This window comes from Pholcus phalangioides, unplaced genomic scaffold (assembly GCF_987345545.1).
Source record: "Pholcus phalangioides strain wild (caught in Gottingen) unplaced genomic scaffold, Ppha-v1.0 ptg000013l_1, whole genome shotgun sequence".
Classification (NCBI taxonomy): Eukaryota; Metazoa; Arthropoda; class Arachnida; order Araneae; family Pholcidae; genus Pholcus; species Pholcus phalangioides.
The window spans coordinates 8,483,404-8,500,882 of record NW_028301606.1 but is presented as its reverse complement, the minus strand read 5'-3'; the positions used below and the strand labels follow the sequence as shown (position 1 = coordinate 8,500,882).

Genomic DNA, 17,479 nt, shown 5'->3' with positions numbered 1-17,479 from the left:
TAAATACTGCAGTATGGTGGCCCGTTGGCTTCTTGGGAAGTTCAAATTTGGCTGCAATTTGTGAAAGGTTGAAGACCCTGCCTTACCCCAAGAGAATCTTATTCATTGAATGACAACAGAAACATAATCAGCTAATTTCACAGGATACATTTTCCTCCAAAAATACATAATGTATACTTTAATTTCCTTCCATACAATACTAGCTGTGACAACTGGGATACCTCACTTCCTATAACGAAGGTTATAAAAAAATATAAAAAAGAACTATCACACACAAACAAAATGTTACATTATTCATGTCTATGCGCAGGTAACGTTTCACTTTTTAAAAAAATAGTTATGATCAATACATGAATGTTGTTCGCAGCAGCACGTGATAAATACAACATTCATATCACACATCTAAGAAAAAAAAAAAAAGGCTCTCCGCCCTCATTTTGCAGAAATTGCAGAGTCCTGAAGCTTCTGAATCTCGAGCTGAGAATGAGCAATATCGTGGAGCGCTTGTCTTATCTGCTCGAGCAATCTCTCCCCACGCAGAACAACCTCTTCGAGCCGCCGGGCAGCTTCCTGGTTCTCTTGCTCAAGCCTTCGGATACTGGCTGCCTGGAGTTCAGGTGAGGAGTCCTCGCTTGGGAGAGACTCGATCAGTATGTCGATTTCTTTAGCAGTTCGGGCGATCAAGGTCGCGAATGTCTGGCCGTAATCTTCCTGAGGTTTAGGAGAAGACTTTTCGAATTCGCTGGCGCACAAACTACTTGGTGTCGAACACTGCTGTAAGATACCAATGCTGTTACAGAAGTTATCGGCTTGGGCATTTACTGCATCCTGCAACTGGGTTAAACGATCAGCCATCCCTTTCTCCGGACTTCTGATTCGAACTCAGTCAAAAACCTAGAAAAAATAAAGTATATTACATCTTTATTTCAAAAAAAAATATTAATAATACAAAGTCACAGCAGCAATTATTATTGAGAAGTTCAATTCCCACTTTTTATATATATCATTTTGATCTTTTCATTTCAGCAAAACAAATTTAAAAATCCAAATTTATTTTGGCAAAATTTATTTATGCAATCACTAACAATTTAACGCATTTATTCAACCATAACAGTTCACCATAATGACTTCTGTGAGTGAATGAGGAACAGAGATAGAGTGTGTGTGAATGGGCAAGTGATTGTTACTCAATCATTCGGTCGCTCACTTATCACTAGAACAACGGAAGCAGTCTTTTGACCACTAAGCTACTTTGACATGCGATTACACCCAAATGATTCATCTCAGGTAGTGAAATTTCATGACTTTCTTCACCTTCTTAGGGCTCTTAAGCTTTGAAAATGTAAAGGTCCTAGGTTTAGTTCAGTGATAAATGAAGAATGGCGGTAGCAGTCATTTTGACTGCAATGGAGGTATTTAACTAATACAATTGCAAAACATGCTGAAATGGGCAGCTGAAATGTTGAGGGAACACATGTTCTATCATGGTGTTTGTTTTTCTCCAGTACCCATTTTGTACCATTCAAAGTACACTTTTGAAGCTTGTAGTCGTACATTATTCAATTTATTTAGCATTGCTATGGATATTACTGCATTGCATTTGCTGGTACAATGTTGCATAATGGAATGAATCTTCATTTTTCATGATTTTACCCATGGACGGAGCTCCAGCCCGAGGGTGTTAAAAAATACAGTGAGATGGCGCTGGTGGTTGTTTTCCATTGTTTCTAGCACGTCTTTTGAAACTTTCAACTGCCATTTTCAAACAGGTTTTCTCCCTTTCATTCTCTTTTTTTCTTCCAAATGACGTCGCCTTATAGCCGCAGCGTTTGGAATGATTTGAAAAACCGCTGGGAGATTAGTTTATTTTCTCTTCCTTCCGCATATACAGTATAATGTAGTATGTGGGTCGGATTAATTATTGGATATCTCTTCCCTCAGGTTGTACCTTTAATATTTTCCAATATTTATTCTTTTCTACATACACAGGATGCCTCTATATCATTTTTATTTTTCTTATTTATTTTATTTAAAAGAATCTGGATTCCCGGAAAGAGAGTTCGGGTTTTAATTTATAATACATAGATTATATTTATTTACACAACATGCAGGACCGTTGTTTATTTATAAGAACCTGGATTCCCGTAAAGAGAGTCTGGGTTTTAATTTATAATTATGCTTGTTGGTTTTTTAGCATTTTTATGCTCGCTCAATCCAGCTCCTATTTATGTTTCCATTTCTCTTGTGTTTCGTGACATTTTTCATATTGCTTTCATTGTTTTCTACGGTGGCGATTTTTTTTTTCGGCGCCCGTAATGTGTCTATCGGCCTTGGCGACTTTTGATGGGGTCGTCGGACATGTTTGGCACCGAAAAAAAGACATCGCCGGAAAATCGCCAACCTGTCCCTTATACGACAAAGCTGTTCCCATTTACAGATCACTTAAGTGCCCCGCGACACGTTTTCAAACCAGTGAAGTGGCTCCCACTCTCCCGTGGCGGCCCCGAGCACCCTTGGTCTAAACACTGAAAGTACATATTTGAGTTCGTAATTTCCACCGTATAAACATAAAAACTAATAATTATTGATTGCGACACTTATTTCAAATTAATAAAAAAAAATAATAATGGCAAAACAACTCACTCAATAATAACGAGCGTGTAAAAATTCAAAGATTAAACTAATTTATTGACTTGACTTGACTTGTTTTACGTCCTTTTGTACCAACCTAGGGTTTTAGGACGGGTAAAAAAAAAGAAATATACAAGGTTAATGTGTTAGTTTGTTAGTTTTTTAGGGTAGGAAAAAAATTTTTGATACATCAACATATATGGAAAATACCATACATTTAGAAAATTATAAAATAACAAACATATATATAACTATACCCATTCACTTTGTATATACCACCTATACAAAACCCATACCAGTACACAGCTTTATCACAAATTGTACAAATATTAAATCAAATTCACAATATATACAGCACAAGAAATTTTCTCGCATCAAACCAAATAGCTACATACAAGAAAAACAATCATACTTGTATGATCCAACATAATTATTCATAACAAAAATCACAATACATTAAGAAAAAAATAAAAATAAATAAAATAAATTCCATAAAATAGACAAATGTATTATAAAAAAAATATATATACAAGAATTATAACGATGTTTGCAAGACATGAGTAGATGGAAAAACAAATCAGTGATATTTACATCAGATTAATCAGGGACTTGAGGGGAAGAAAGAGAGAGAGAGAGAGAAAGAAGAAAAAAAAAAAAAAATTTGACCATTCAAAACAGGATGTATATCAAATTATCAAATTTTGAGAAGGAAAAAAAAAAATCAGAATCTATTACATTTAGATAAATACACTTCCAATCCTTTGACAAATAATTTTGGAGGAGCAATAAACATAGCTCTCCAATTACAATTCTGATTATTTCTTATACCAATACTTTGGAAAAAGGTATTGCGATATTTATTCCAATGTTTGCATATAAAAAAGAAGTGATCATTTGATTCTTGATCATCACAATAGTCACATTTCGCAGTCTCTTTCTGATTAATTCTGCACAGATAACCATTAGTTGGGGCTCTGTTTGACAATAATCTGTAAAATAATGTTTCATATTTTCTCTTCGTAAAGTAAGGTGAATATTTATTAATAGTATTAAAAAAACGTGATGCAAGTGGATAAAGAAACTGATATCTGAAATATCGTTCAATGTGGATGTTCCATGACTTCTCAAGCAAATTCAGCACATCTTCAACATATGAAAAATCTGGAAAAGTAGGGTTTGCATTATTAGCAGCAGTTCGAGCCAGTTTATCTGCAATTTCATTGTAGGAGATGTTCTTGTGACCTGGTGACCAGACAATTGAAATGAATTCTGCCCGGCTAGAAGCATCTATTAAAGAGAGATGTGTAGTAAAGATGGCTGAATGTGACTTTGGATTTACGGAGGCTAATGCAGAAATTGCTGATTTGCTGTCTGATAATATAACATAGTGACGTTTTTCAGATATAAATTTTGAAGCAGCAACAGCAATGGCAAGACACTCAGCTGTAAAAACAGAAGAAGAGTCATGAACTGTAGCCTGGAAAGTTCTCATATTTTTATTACAAAAGACTCCTATTGTTGTATGAACTGATTTGGATGCATCACTAGCAATTATAATTGAGTTAGACCAATGTAATTGTTCGTATTGTTGAAATAAAGGGTTGACCAAGTTTGGATCTGTCGTAATCTGGAATGGCAGTTCATCAGTAGTATACGATATATTAGAGATGATCCAGGGTGGATTAGCAAAAACTATAGGTTGAACTGGTATGAGTAGATGATTGTCCTGGATGAAATTTATGACTGAAGAACTAAACATGGGTAGAGAAGAAGTCACAGCTGTATTATTTAAGTTGGCACTAATGAATTTGAAGCTAGTGTTGTACGTTGATGCTCTGGCTTTAATAATTTGTCTTGATACAGATTTCATAATCATTAGTTCAAAAGGAGGTTTGCCACAAATACTTAATAATAATGGTATTGGAGTTGAAATGGGTAATCCAGCTGCAATTCTGAGAACTTGACGATATAATACTGCACATCTGTTTAAATTTCTTTGTGAACAGTTGTGCCAGAGTAAAGAACTATAATTGAAAAAACTGCAAATGATATTTGATGCAATAGCAAGGAGTTTGCTACCAGGGGCTCCTCTAAGACGACCAGCAATGATCCGAATTATGTTTAATGTTTTTATTCCTTTTTTTAGGATGTGATCAACCTGAGGATTCCAAGTAAGTTTCTGGTCAAAGATGACACCCAAAATCTTGATGTTTTGTACTAATGACAGAGGGTTCCTATTAATGGCCAGATTACAAGTACCAATAACATTTTTCTTTGTAAATATACTATATGAACACTTTTCAACTGATAGGGTAAAACCCCATTTTCCTAACCAATCAGTAATCTTCAACAATGCATTGTTTATATTATTTTCTAAGATTTTAATGTCTTTATCACTACACCATAACAGTATGTCATCTGCATAAACAAATTGATGGATAGAACTTGGTAATTGAGCAAACATATCATTCATATATAAATTGAAAAGCCATGGTGATATAACTGATCCTTGAGGAAGGCCTCTATCAAAATTGATTAGATTTGACTTGTGATTTCTCCAACTAATATAACATTTTCTTTCAGATAAGAAACTTTTCAACCAAGCAATAAATTCACCACAAAAACCTGTGGATTGAAGTTTATATATAAGAGCAGAATGTATTATAGAGTCGTATGCACCCTTTATGTCTAGAGAAACTAAAATTCCAATCTCTTTAGATTTGAAAGTATTGACAATATTGCACTTTAAATCATTTAACAAATTTTGTGTCCCAGATTTAGATTTAAAAGCATATGTGTTTGAAGGGAACAGTTTATATTTCAATGATATCCAGTTCAATCGAGATAAAACAATGCGTTCAAAAATCTTCATAATTGTGTTTGTGAGAGTAAGTGGTCGATATGATGAAGGGCAAGTAGGTGTCTTGTTGGGTTTGAGAAGAAATATTATCTTTCCCTGCTTCCAATCCGAAGGAATGGTGCCTGATGACCAAATCTCATTAAGTTCAGAATTGAGGAATTTTAGATGATCATCTGGAATTAATGAATAGGCCTTGCTGTTAATTGAATCAGGACCTGGAGTTGTATGTGGTGATTTAATAATTGCTGTCTTCAATTCTGAAATTTGTATTGGAGAATTCATATCTGTGGCAAAGTTTTGACAAGGGCCACAAAAAAAATCGAAGTCTTTATGGATATAAGGTTTGATGAGGGTTTGCTGTAAGAGTTCAATTTGTTTATAAGGATCACTGATGACTGTATTGTTATGACAGAATAACAAATTTTCATCTTCATATACTTTGGAGTGAATAACTTTCAGTCTTCTTAAAATAGTAAAAATTTTTGGATAGGCTGCATGTTTATACAGTTGATCTTCAAATGATTTATTTCTTTGATTTTTCAGAGTTCTTTTAAAAATAGCTGAGTTTTTCTTATAATTAATCCAGCATACCTGACATGGACATCTCCTGTATTTTCGAAATGATCGTTTCTTTGCTATTAGCAGCATACGTAGATTAGCATCAAAGTAGTCATTGTATTTGAAATGATGACGATTTGAAGATCTTTGAGCTTCCATGTGTTTATTTTTCACAAAATTAAAGTAAGTAATATTTTCATCATAGTTATTCAGACTGTCATTAAATGTTCTCCAACTAGTGTATTTATGAATAATGGATGTAGATCTTGCTTGAGTTTTCAATTCTAATGTTATTGGAATATGGTCACTGTCATACAGAGAGTTACCACATGACCAAGTAATATTTCCAATTAAATCGGTACTACAAAAACTCAAATCAATTGAGTTGGAAGATTGTGAAGAGTAATGAGTTGGAGCAAGCGGTTGAATTAGCCCAATAGAATTCTGAAGATACCAATTATAAAGCTGACGACCAGCATTATCAGTTCTGGATGAGCCCCATGCAGGATGTGAGCTATTAAAATCACCCAAAATAACAAAAGGTGGAGATATTTGATCAAAAATCACATTCATGACGTTAATAATATTTGAAGAATCTGATATATATAAGTTTACAATGGTGAAATGAAAATTCTGCAAATAAATTTTGATAACAAGAGCTTCAACACCAGATGAGTTATATTTGAAAAGAATGTTTGATGGAAACTTATTTCTGATAGCCATTAATACACCTCCTCTCCCACTGTTAAGTCTATCACATCTGTATATTTGGAAATTAGGTAAATAATATAATTCATCAGATAAAAATGTTTCTTGGAAGCACATGATATCAAAATCATTCATGAAACGAAGAATATGATATTTCTTATTTTTAATACTTCTACAATTCCATTGAAGAATTCTATGGATGTTAGTCATGTGTGATTCAAACCGAATCTTCAAGTAAATTTTTAATAAAGTAGTATTTATAAATTAGTTTGGCAATGAGTAAATGTGACACAAAATCAAATATAAAAACAGGTTAAGACTTTCTCTTTGAACCATGTCTGTCTTTAACAGTTTCAGAAATGGTGCTATTGAAACTAATTGCATCTCTCAATTGATCATCAGAAGAAGCCGATCTTTTTCTTGAAGAATTAACAAGATCTTTTAACATAGGCTGAAGCTGGTTAGATATACAGGAGATGATTTCTGGTACAATTTCTTTCAATGATTGTGTAATTATTTCAGCTACAGACTGTTTGATTTCCAGCATTATTGATTCTTTTATTTCTGCCAGTTCTTTTGCAACAAGAGATTGGATATCTTTTTTGATATTAGATAAATCTATGTGTTGAGACGAAGTTTGCACTCTAGTGGCATATGACATCTCATTTGGCTTACAGAATCTCCTCGCTACATGAATAGGCACATTATGTTCAGACTTGTAATTGAGAATTTTTTGTTCATGGATATATTTTGGACAATTTCTGTCAGTAGGAAGATGATCTGGTGATGAACAATTAATGCATTTCTTTTCACTATCACAATCTTTGGCAATATGGTTACCACCACAATATAAACAGATTTGAGACTTGACTGGGCAGAATTTTGATTTGTGAAAGAAACTGAAACATTTGTTACACATGGAAGGTCGTTCTATAAATCTTTGTGGCTTAAAGATCTGATACCATAATTTAAGTTCAATGGGCACAGAAGTCCCTAGTGCAATAATAATAATAGTTGGTGTCTGAATTTGGTTTCGTAGAATATGGCGGATATTCAAAGGGTAAAAACCATTTAGAATTAACTCATTAGCAATTTCATCTAATGGAATTTCAACTGGAATATTCCTCACAATATATTTTGAAGATAGTGTATCGGTTAGAAGTGAGTTAACAACTGGAATGTCAAGGATAGTTTTGATGTTAAGTAGCTCCTTCGCCACCAATGCAGAATTAGTAGTAACAAAAAGATCACCGCTCTTGGCTACCCTTATTTCAGTAATTTGATCTGAATTGCTGATCATATTAACAAAGTTTCTTCTGAGATCATTAGGTCTGGACGTTGGAATTCTGGTATTTCCGTGATATTTCACGGTGAAGCTAGTGATGTCTGTTGAAAAATCTATTATTTCATTATCAGAATAATTAGATGACCATACAGGGAAATTAATACCCTGACCTTGGTTTGCATTACCATTCCCTTCTTGAGTCTCCATTAAACTTGCCGCCATTATCGCCAGAGCTATGGTGGCTTCAATTTACGAAGCCATATAAATAACTGAAGACAACTTGAAATTAAGTATTCAATACGGGTATGAAATTAGAAAACGTCTTCCGACGTTGTTCGATGACAACTAACCCAACGCTGGTACCACTAATGTTCGACACAATAGGCCTGTCTTTCAATCTATATTCCTTAACTTGATAATTGTTAGAGCAAAAAAAATACAAATTCACAAAACAAAGAATTCAATCACGAAGAGCAAACACAACACGTCCGTTCATGAACTCACCTCTTTTACTCAGACCACGTTTATTTTGTTTCTACAGATTAACCTCCTAGAAATCTCTTTCCTAATTTATTGAGTTATCAGGGTACCTTCTTTGAAGTCGTGTGGGACGGCTTTGACTAGCCGTACAACAAACAATAATATTGAACATTTTGAAACCATATGTTCTGCTTTCCCACGCCTGATCTCGGGACTTGAGTTCAACAAAGTTGCTGCCATCTATTTAGAAATTTGAGAACTTCATAAATGATTTCAAACAGGAAAAAATTGTAGGACTTGTGCTGACATCGTGTTTCAGAACAAAAACCTTGTCAACTAGTACTGTTTCTAAACCATAGATGGCGACAAATTCATGTTGGAAGGTTCTTTTTTTTACTGCTAGTTAAAGCCGTAAAAGTCGGCCTAGACGTTAATCTGTATTTGGCGGCTTGATTGAATTTGAAGCCAGACCCTGATAAACGCTACCATAAATTTAAAAAATTCTCCCTAAACAGCACCAGTTGGAGTGGAGCAATAGCCGTCCAGATAAACCGACAAGTACAAAATGATCTATAAATACATGACCCCCAAAATAGAGGGCCTTTATCTTTAGAAGTGCTGCATCGTAGCACTGTGTAGCTCAAGATATATCCCACTCTTCCTTTCCCTTCTTTTTGTTTTCCTTTTTGCTCTTAATTTCTATCAGTCTGCAATGATTAATATTTTTCCCTTTTAACGTAGAAAATCTCTACCAGATGCAGGGAGAGGGCCTTGCTGTAGCCAAAAACCCTGCTAAAACAAAGACTTTGATTGATTGATGACCCCCCCCCCCCCACATCCTGGAGCAGGGCCCATAGACTGCGATCTTTCGGGGCCCTCCTGTCAGGCTTTCCACGGGCCCTTCTATAGTTAATTTATAGCGTGAAAAAAGCAAATGATGAGAATTGTCCTGTCTATCGATTTTCCAACATCGAAGCGTGAATGCGAGCCAGTCTTCCATTTGAAAGTCTCTCTGCAGAGAGCAGGCAAACCTTCCACATGATATATAACATGAAAATTCTGGAATTTACCATATTTACTTAAAAATACGGACAACAGATGGCACCACCAGTAGAACATGAAATATGCACAACTCTGATAATATATATGTTTTTAGGGGGATCTGCGGAAGGGGCATGTATGGTTAAGTAGTAGTCTGTCAATAGATGGTACCAAAGGCCCAATATTTTGTACATTAGCTTAATATTCAAGAACCGAGGGAATAAAATTGGTGCAGGGAGACCCCATAATTTAGTGACCTCAAATTTGTATGTATTCAAATGTGACTAACCAAGCATCTTTAACACTACAGGAGAAGTTGGTAGAGTCTCATTTGCTTCTTTGTAAGAGTTTGCTTAAAGGACTACAAACTAGAGTCCCCACAAAATTATTTTTTAGAATATTTTATACCCCAAAGCAGAATGCTTTGCATTGTTCTGCAACAAGCCCTCAGCTGACTTAAAATGTTCCACGTAAAAAATGTAAAGCTTGCATATACATAATAGCGTTTTTCTACACTTTTCTTAAAATTCTTCCAGATTGTTCTGCAACAGCACTGGTTGTTCGGCGACGTACGTCGCACATTTCGGCATATTTTACTTTGGGGATTTTATATAACCTCTATAAAAGATTTTCATACAAGACAATAATTAACCATTCAGTTTTACTGCCAGCAAAAAAAAATTTGAAATCTTATACGACTGGTGCTACTCATTTCAATTGAAAATAAGGGAAATGAGAAAAGTATTGCTTTATTTACACGGAGACATTTTTGATTAGCCCAATTTCATCTCATTAATACTAAACACCCATACAAAGATCTTTTCCATATAAATAACAATCACCAGAATACATATTGATAAAAGAACAATCCATAACATGAAAATTGTTGATTTCTTAGAATTTCTCGCAAATTTGGGGAAGAACATACAGTACTCATTATTTCCCCAGAACTGTCACAATATTTTACTTTTCAATTCCGATATCAGTAGCATCAAAAATAAGGTTAAAAAAATTTAAAAAACATGTTGCCGAATTTTCTACAGAACCTCTTTCAAACAAAATTTAGCATACATTTCATAACCAGGAGTTTTCAAACTGCAAGACATGATTTCTAGGGTAGCAAGAGAACTTCCAAAACTTTCCCATGACTTCATCATCTCACTGATATGCTTCTAAGTTATGAAATGATTTTTCTGCACTACCGGCTAGATAAAAATACCGGTTAAATATATAAATAATGCTACTTATTTATATGCCTCTCATTTATGCATCTTTCACCCTTGTTCCCTTGGACCCACACATAAGTGAGAGATCACTGTATTACCTCGATAAGGCATGAAGAAGTGCATTTCAAGAGAACTGTGAAAATTTAAAAATCCCAGTCATATATATATGTGTGTGACATTTTTTTACAGTCACTGAAAAATTTCTGTGACGCTGAAAATTTTAATCAACTCTCGACTTCATTGGTCGACTCCAACCATGTCACACATCAGTAACTTTTGATGACAAATAAAATGACGCGAAGAAAACTAAAGACTTCATCTAAACTATCGCAAGAAATAATTCCAGTACTCAGATCAATCAATAACTGTATGAAAGAAAAAGTATTTTAAAAATTTATACAGTTCACAAGTTGTTTTTAATAACACTTTTTCCAATTTCTCAAACCACTTTCTTGGCACAACAGCAAATTATGTATGACTACTTCCGTGTTCAACTTGGAAGATAATCAGTAATCTATGATCTTCAATAACTTCTTCACCAATAGATATATAGATAATTTTAAAACTTGCAGAGTGAGGACATGCTCCAAGGTTTTAAATGCTTGTTAATGCTTGCATACACACTGGAGCAAATGTTTCCCTTCTGAACAATTATTCAGGCATAATTAAGCATTATGTTTGCATGCAATCTTGCAAATCGGGGATGCTAAATCGGTTCCAAAAACTATTTCAAATTCTAACAGAGTTTGCAGTGTATCATACTTCAATATTTTTTTAATAAAATGTTTTTTTACGTTCAGATCCTCATTGGCTCAATGCAACAATGCAATCAAGGATATGTTGTCTGAAAAGCAGGTAGCACACACCAATGATGGCCTGTACTAGGTTTGTTCAGAAAGAGTCCAACCATAATTTTTTGTGCATCCACCAACGAAGCTAGGGAAGCGTAGTTTGGTGCACCTATGTAGGTGATCTTAGTGTGCATGCTTGAATTTTTTCCTGTCTGCAGAAGCTGCCAGCAGACTGCCGATGAATGAGGAAGTGTGAGCTTCGTTGTATTTTTGTTTTTGACAAAATGGCAGGGAAAAACTTCCACACAAGACTACTGCATTAAATTTTGTGTGAAAGCTTGGTAATTCCCGAGTGGAGACAATGCGCGAAATTCAACAGACCTCTAGAAATAAAGAAATGGGAAAGAAATAAAGACTGGTACAACCACTTCAAACATGGCCACACATCAACAGAGAATGAAGTACATTCTGGTGTAGTTCCCAAAATCCAGAAATAAGATCATTATTGACCAAGTGATTTGGTGATGCAGGATCGTCGAATCATGCTCAGAGAATTTGCAGACAAGGTGAGCATTAGCACTGGATCTGTTCATTCTATTTTGACTGAGGATTTGGTCTTTAGGAGATACAATGTCAAAGTCACACTGACCGTCTTCTTTGACTCCAGTGGCATATGGTCATCACCAGTATGCACTACATAGCACAACTAGCACAACAACTACCAAGAGGTTCTGTGTCGCAATTGGCAGCTCCATCACAATTAATGCAGCAGCATTATTCAAGTTTTTTCTGCCATTTTGTCAAAAAAAGCAAAAATGCAGCAACTCACACTTCCTCACTCATCAGCGGCCTGCCCACTGTGATCATATAATAATATACACAGAAAATTTTAGGTGTAAATATCAGTATTCTAGTAGCCAAGGTAACCTGGCGCTTGGAATTTGCCAAGCCCTACTTTTGGTGACTATGAATGTCTAGGATAAACATACAAATTTCCAATGACTGATTTTCGAAATAAAATAAACGGGGGAAAAATTTTATTATATGAGTGATTTTTTGTGCAATGACAAATAAGAGCAAAGATTAACTCAGATGCAAATTATTAACATATACAGCAGCATACAGGGTGATTCTAAATTCATGGAATGAACTTGCACTTTACCAAAAGCAAATACCATATTTTTACGCCAGATTTTATGCAATAAGTGCACTCAACCATTCAAGGGTGCAGGAAATTATAATGTACATATACTCATGGCGCAATCTGGCTAATGCAAATTCGACCACATCATTATACAGCTTGGTCATTGTTTGGCACGTATAACCTTGATGGTCCTTGCACCAATAAAAAAACAAACTCCAATCTGAAGATGCACCCTCAAATGATTCATGGCTGTTTTCTGTGAAGTGCTGTTGTGCACTCTTTAAAAACACCCTCTCTACCGCCTTTGATAATGCAATATGAATACACATTCCATGACCAATAACGCTTGTTTAGGTGTCATCTTAAGTTTGTCCCATGAATTTAGAATCGCCGTGTTATAAATTATAGATAGCATTCTTGTATTGTCTTGCATTCCATTCTTGTAACATCATTGTTAGTTATTGGAATTGTTAGAATCGGATCAGAAATAAGACCGAATTGAAAGATTACTTTCTTGATCTAAATCAGTGATTCCCAACGTGGGCATTAATGCCCCTTGAGGGGGCACTAGAATCTACGGGTATAACATAGGATCCCATGGGTTAGATTGCGTTGGGGAGGGTGATGGGAGAGAAAAAATTTCTGAAGAAGGGGGCGATAGGACAAAAAGGTTGGGAAACTATGATCTAAATCATAGTCTCCCAAACTTTTTGTTCCATCGCCCCCTTCATCAGAAATTTTTTCCTCTCATCGCCCCCCAACTCAAGTAAACCCATAGGATCCTATGTTAAATCAGTAGGTTCTATCGCCCCCTTGGACCATTCCATCGCCCACCAGGGGGCGATATTGCCCACTTTGGGAAACACTGATCTAAATGGAAGATGGTAACAATTTCACAAGATAAAATAATTTCACGGGTATCCATCACACTGTCAATAGTCATACATCAAATTACCAGTGTCATTTGGCCAATGAGACCAATTAGTTGTTTTCTATCTTTTACCAGCTTCAGTGACATTTTTTTACAACAGCTGGGCATAACTCATAAAGGTGTCATTCATTCAAACAGGTGAAGCATAGGGAGGAAAAACTTATGAATTATGTTGGCTGAAGAATGTGATCTACCTTTCTGACAATATAAATTTGCTGTCCTCATTGAAGTATTTTTTTTAGATTTTTTAACGTTACTGAATATACAGCATTTGAAACACTCACAGAATAGTATAATGCTACCATTCTAGCTATGGTTTGATGGTACATCGAAATATAACAGCTGGGATTCAGCAATTTAGCATTTGTGCCTGTCATGATCACACTTTTGTCCCACACCTCATGCATGTAAATGGCTCAATACTAGTTGAATCCTAAGATTAAGATTTTTTTTCAATTGAGTCGGTGTAGTGTGTTCATATTTCTATTCAAATAACAGCATTTTGTGAAAATGATTGGGTGAATAATTGTGAGTTTTCTAGAACAGGATTGGTAAGTATAATGCCAGACTGAGATTAAGAGAATTGGGTACTTCTTTGACATAGCGGGTCTCCGAGATAGAATTGACAAGCAACAGATTTAAGATGGGTTAAATCTCGTCAAATTTTTCTTTAGTATAAATAGAATGATAGTTTAACATTATTCAATGTTTTGTTCAAGGGTTCTATAATAAAATAAAAAAATAGTCCCCACCACCAAGAAAAACAGTTCTGAATTTTTTCCCAAGACTTAATAACCTTTCATGTTAAAAGACACCTCGATATGAATATTTAATGTCATTCTTAGACATCTGCTACAGCAATCACGTATAGAAAATGTTTGGTGCCAAAACTGATTTTATAGGCCCTAGTCTTGGATTTGTCACGCCCGGTTTTGTTATTTACTCTTATTTCTTTATATATATTCTCACTTCATAAGCTCAGCCAAAATCCTAAATTGCAAGGGTGCTATAACATGGAAGCACTGAGAATGGCGTTTGTATAATAACAATCACCTAATTTAAAAAGATGCTATTCTGTGAGCGTTTGTAAACACTTCTCTTCAAAATAAATTTTTTGGTTGTTTTTACTTTGGTTAATTTTCCATAAGAATGGTCAGCTAATGTGTGAACTTTTTTTGCGGCATTGAATTCAAGATGGCAGAAAAATAACACATATAATACCCCCAAAAATACAATTTATTACATGAATCAATCCAATATGTGGTATGTATGATAATCAATTGACATATGCTGGAAAACTGAAAAAGTTACACAAAAAATTGAATTAACAAAGTATGCCGTTGACTCAGGGTTTCCAATTTTGGCATTAAAAAGGTGTCGCATTGGCACTGATCCTACTCATGGAAAATTAACCACTACCATTATACTTTAGATATTAACAATAAATACACAAATCATCACTCGTATCATATTAAATTGTAGTTAATTTGCAAAGAAATGAATAATTGAAATACATATTTTTACATCACACTTTCACAAAACAATCAGCATCATTCAAGTCAATCATTTTCATGAATGAAGATCGGCTTTACTGCATGTATGGGTCAAATCGTGTGTGTGTTTTCGTTCACACTGTATAAAAAAATACAAATAAACTTTAAAATATGGTAAGCAGAGCGAAAACCCCGTACAGTAAAGCGCACGGATAAGCAACTAGAGGTTGCTGATGGTCCATAGCTAGAGCCGTGACGAACAACTTTGAAGCCGATAGAGCACACCACAAAACTGCCATGGCGCTCAATGCGATACCGAAAGTTCCCCTCAAGGACAGCACGGACACACCGGAGAGGACAACCATCGGAAGGAGGCAGTATCCGAGGACACTAACCGTACAGCCTGCGGACACCCCGGACTCACTCATCAAATTCAACAGCGCGTACATGGACAGGCAGCCCAGCACCCCGATCCCGTAGATATAACCGAAATGTACTTTCCCGCTCAGCAGAAGGAAAGAGCCGAACGTCAAACAGAATACCAGCGGTCCAGCCAGGTCAGTCTCTTGAAGTATCTCGGCGTCGGTGTCTCTGAAAGGGTTGAGGACGGCGACCGTCTTCTGCATGATGTGGTCGAAATTGATGCCGAGCTCTTCCATGAGAGGCGGCTCGTCGTCGAAGTCGTCGTCCCCGTCCGTCAGCTTCTGCCTGGTGAACGCGTTCAGATCCGGGGTCAGTATGCTGCCCGTGTAAGCTGGTATTGTCGATCCCTGGGCTGGTGGAGGAAACGACGGATACGAAGGCTGCTGCTGTTGGACGCTGCCGCCGCCGCTGTTCAGAGACGGATACAGCCCAGATGTCGACGGCTGCGCGTTGTTCTCGTAATCGAATTTCATGAACTGGGGTTGAGCACCGAAATCGGATGACCCAAAGTCGTAAGTAAAACCGGGTTGCCCTGTTCCGTTATCCGGGTACTGCTGCTGCTGGGCTGGCCATGGAAACTCACCATAGTAACCGTCTTTAGGATCTTTGGATGAAGAAGCCATGATGTGGAGCAAGAGTGTCTCTCTTTTCAAAATCACAGAAACGATGTTAAAAAAAAAAAACTTTCAACAAGGACTACGACTCCCACGCGTTTCACGACACGACAGAAAAAAATAGTTTTCAAAGCCGAATTATTATTCGCACGTACGTCACTGTTTTGTTTGGCAAACTTCATTCGTAGTTGTAGTTACGAAGTTTCAGGATGATTATCCGTTTAGCGCCTCCTGTTGTAGCTTTTAAAAATACTTAACCTGACCATATTTTCTCGAGAGAAATACGGGAAATTATGGGACATCGCCAATTAACGCCAAAAATTACGTTAAATTGAAGAAAGTTGCCAAATATTGCTGAAATTACGGAAAATGAAGCATTACTGCAAATTGCAGTGGATTAAAATGAATTCCACGAAATAAAATGTTCAGCAAGACAAATGTGAGAGAATTGTGTTCTTATTTATAGTTGTAATTATAATGATTGAAATTATTTTTGAACTCATAAATTGTAACTTTGATTTCAATAAAGAATAAAACCCTAAGTGGCGTCATGCAAAAAAACGGGAAAAACCGGGACACTTTTCTGGGAAAAGTTATGGAAATGAACGAATTTTTCAGGGCTAGACACATTTCTCCTGGGTCGTTTCAAAGCAAGAACCCTCGTGGACACGGCCTCAAGTGCATTGGGGGGGGGGGGGGGTCTCGTGTATATTCTACAAGCCTTGGGCCCTGAGCCTTACGATATTTTTGGTTTTCAAGGCTGTAAATTCATTACAGAAGAGACCCATGAAAAGTGTTTTCGGGACCAATAGAGATCCCAGCTAGGAGTCTTACTGCAGGATGTGGGGGCCATGCAGGGCCGTAGCGTGCCATTTTTGGGCCCCCCCCCCTAAGAGGAAAAAATATGCAAAATAAGTGTACATTAAGCCTCTCATTTTCGGCTCGGTAGCCAGTACCCGCTATGGCTTGTGGTAATGAAATTTGGTATAATTATTTGAAGAGCAAGTATATGATAGAGGTTCCCCCTAGTGCTGTTGAGACGGCCATATCTTCCACAAGGGCGGGGCTGACAGGGCTCTAGCCCTGGGACCATTCACCATTTTTTTGCTTTTTCACGCTATAAATTAACTATGCAAGGGCCCGTGAAAAGTCTGACCGGGGCCCCTGCTCCAGGATTTGGGGACCATGAACACGGCCTGGATACTCTCTACTATGAGGGTCCTCAAAAGCAATCGCATGATTTCCCACTGTTTTTTTTTTAGCTCAAACACTTCGTTTCATGGCCCCCACATTA

The 17,479-nt window shown here is 36.3% G+C and overlaps 2 protein-coding genes across 5 annotated transcripts; both read right to left on the bottom strand.

The window, feature by feature from the left end:
* Positions 1-149: 149 nt before the first annotated feature.
* MED21 (mediator complex subunit 21) lies at positions 150-8,653 on the bottom strand. Of its 4 annotated transcripts, none has more exons than XM_089240672.1 (3): positions 8,547-8,653; positions 2,644-2,728; positions 150-894 (listed from the first exon to the last, which is right to left on the bottom strand). In XM_089240672.1, exon 3 carries the CDS (start codon positions 853-855, stop codon positions 433-435), a length of 423 nt encoding a protein of 140 aa, XP_089096798.1. In that variant the 5' UTR covers positions 856-894; positions 2,644-2,728; positions 8,547-8,653; the 3' UTR covers positions 150-432. The 4 variants fall into 4 exon arrangements, with proteins under 4 accessions (XP_089096798.1, XP_089096799.1, XP_089096800.1 ...); XM_089240673.1 differs by lacking the exon at positions 8,547-8,653 and adding an exon at positions 8,213-8,347; XM_089240674.1 differs by lacking the exon at positions 8,547-8,653 and adding an exon at positions 2,889-3,072.
* A 1,643-nt stretch (positions 8,654-10,296) lies between these two features.
* Yip1d1 (Yip1 domain-containing 1) lies at positions 10,297-16,360 on the bottom strand. Its single transcript, XM_089240671.1, has one exon. It carries the CDS (start codon positions 16,192-16,194, stop codon positions 15,313-15,315), a length of 882 nt encoding a protein of 293 aa, XP_089096797.1. The 5' UTR covers positions 16,195-16,360; the 3' UTR covers positions 10,297-15,312.
* Positions 16,361-17,479: the final 1,119 nt, after the last annotated feature.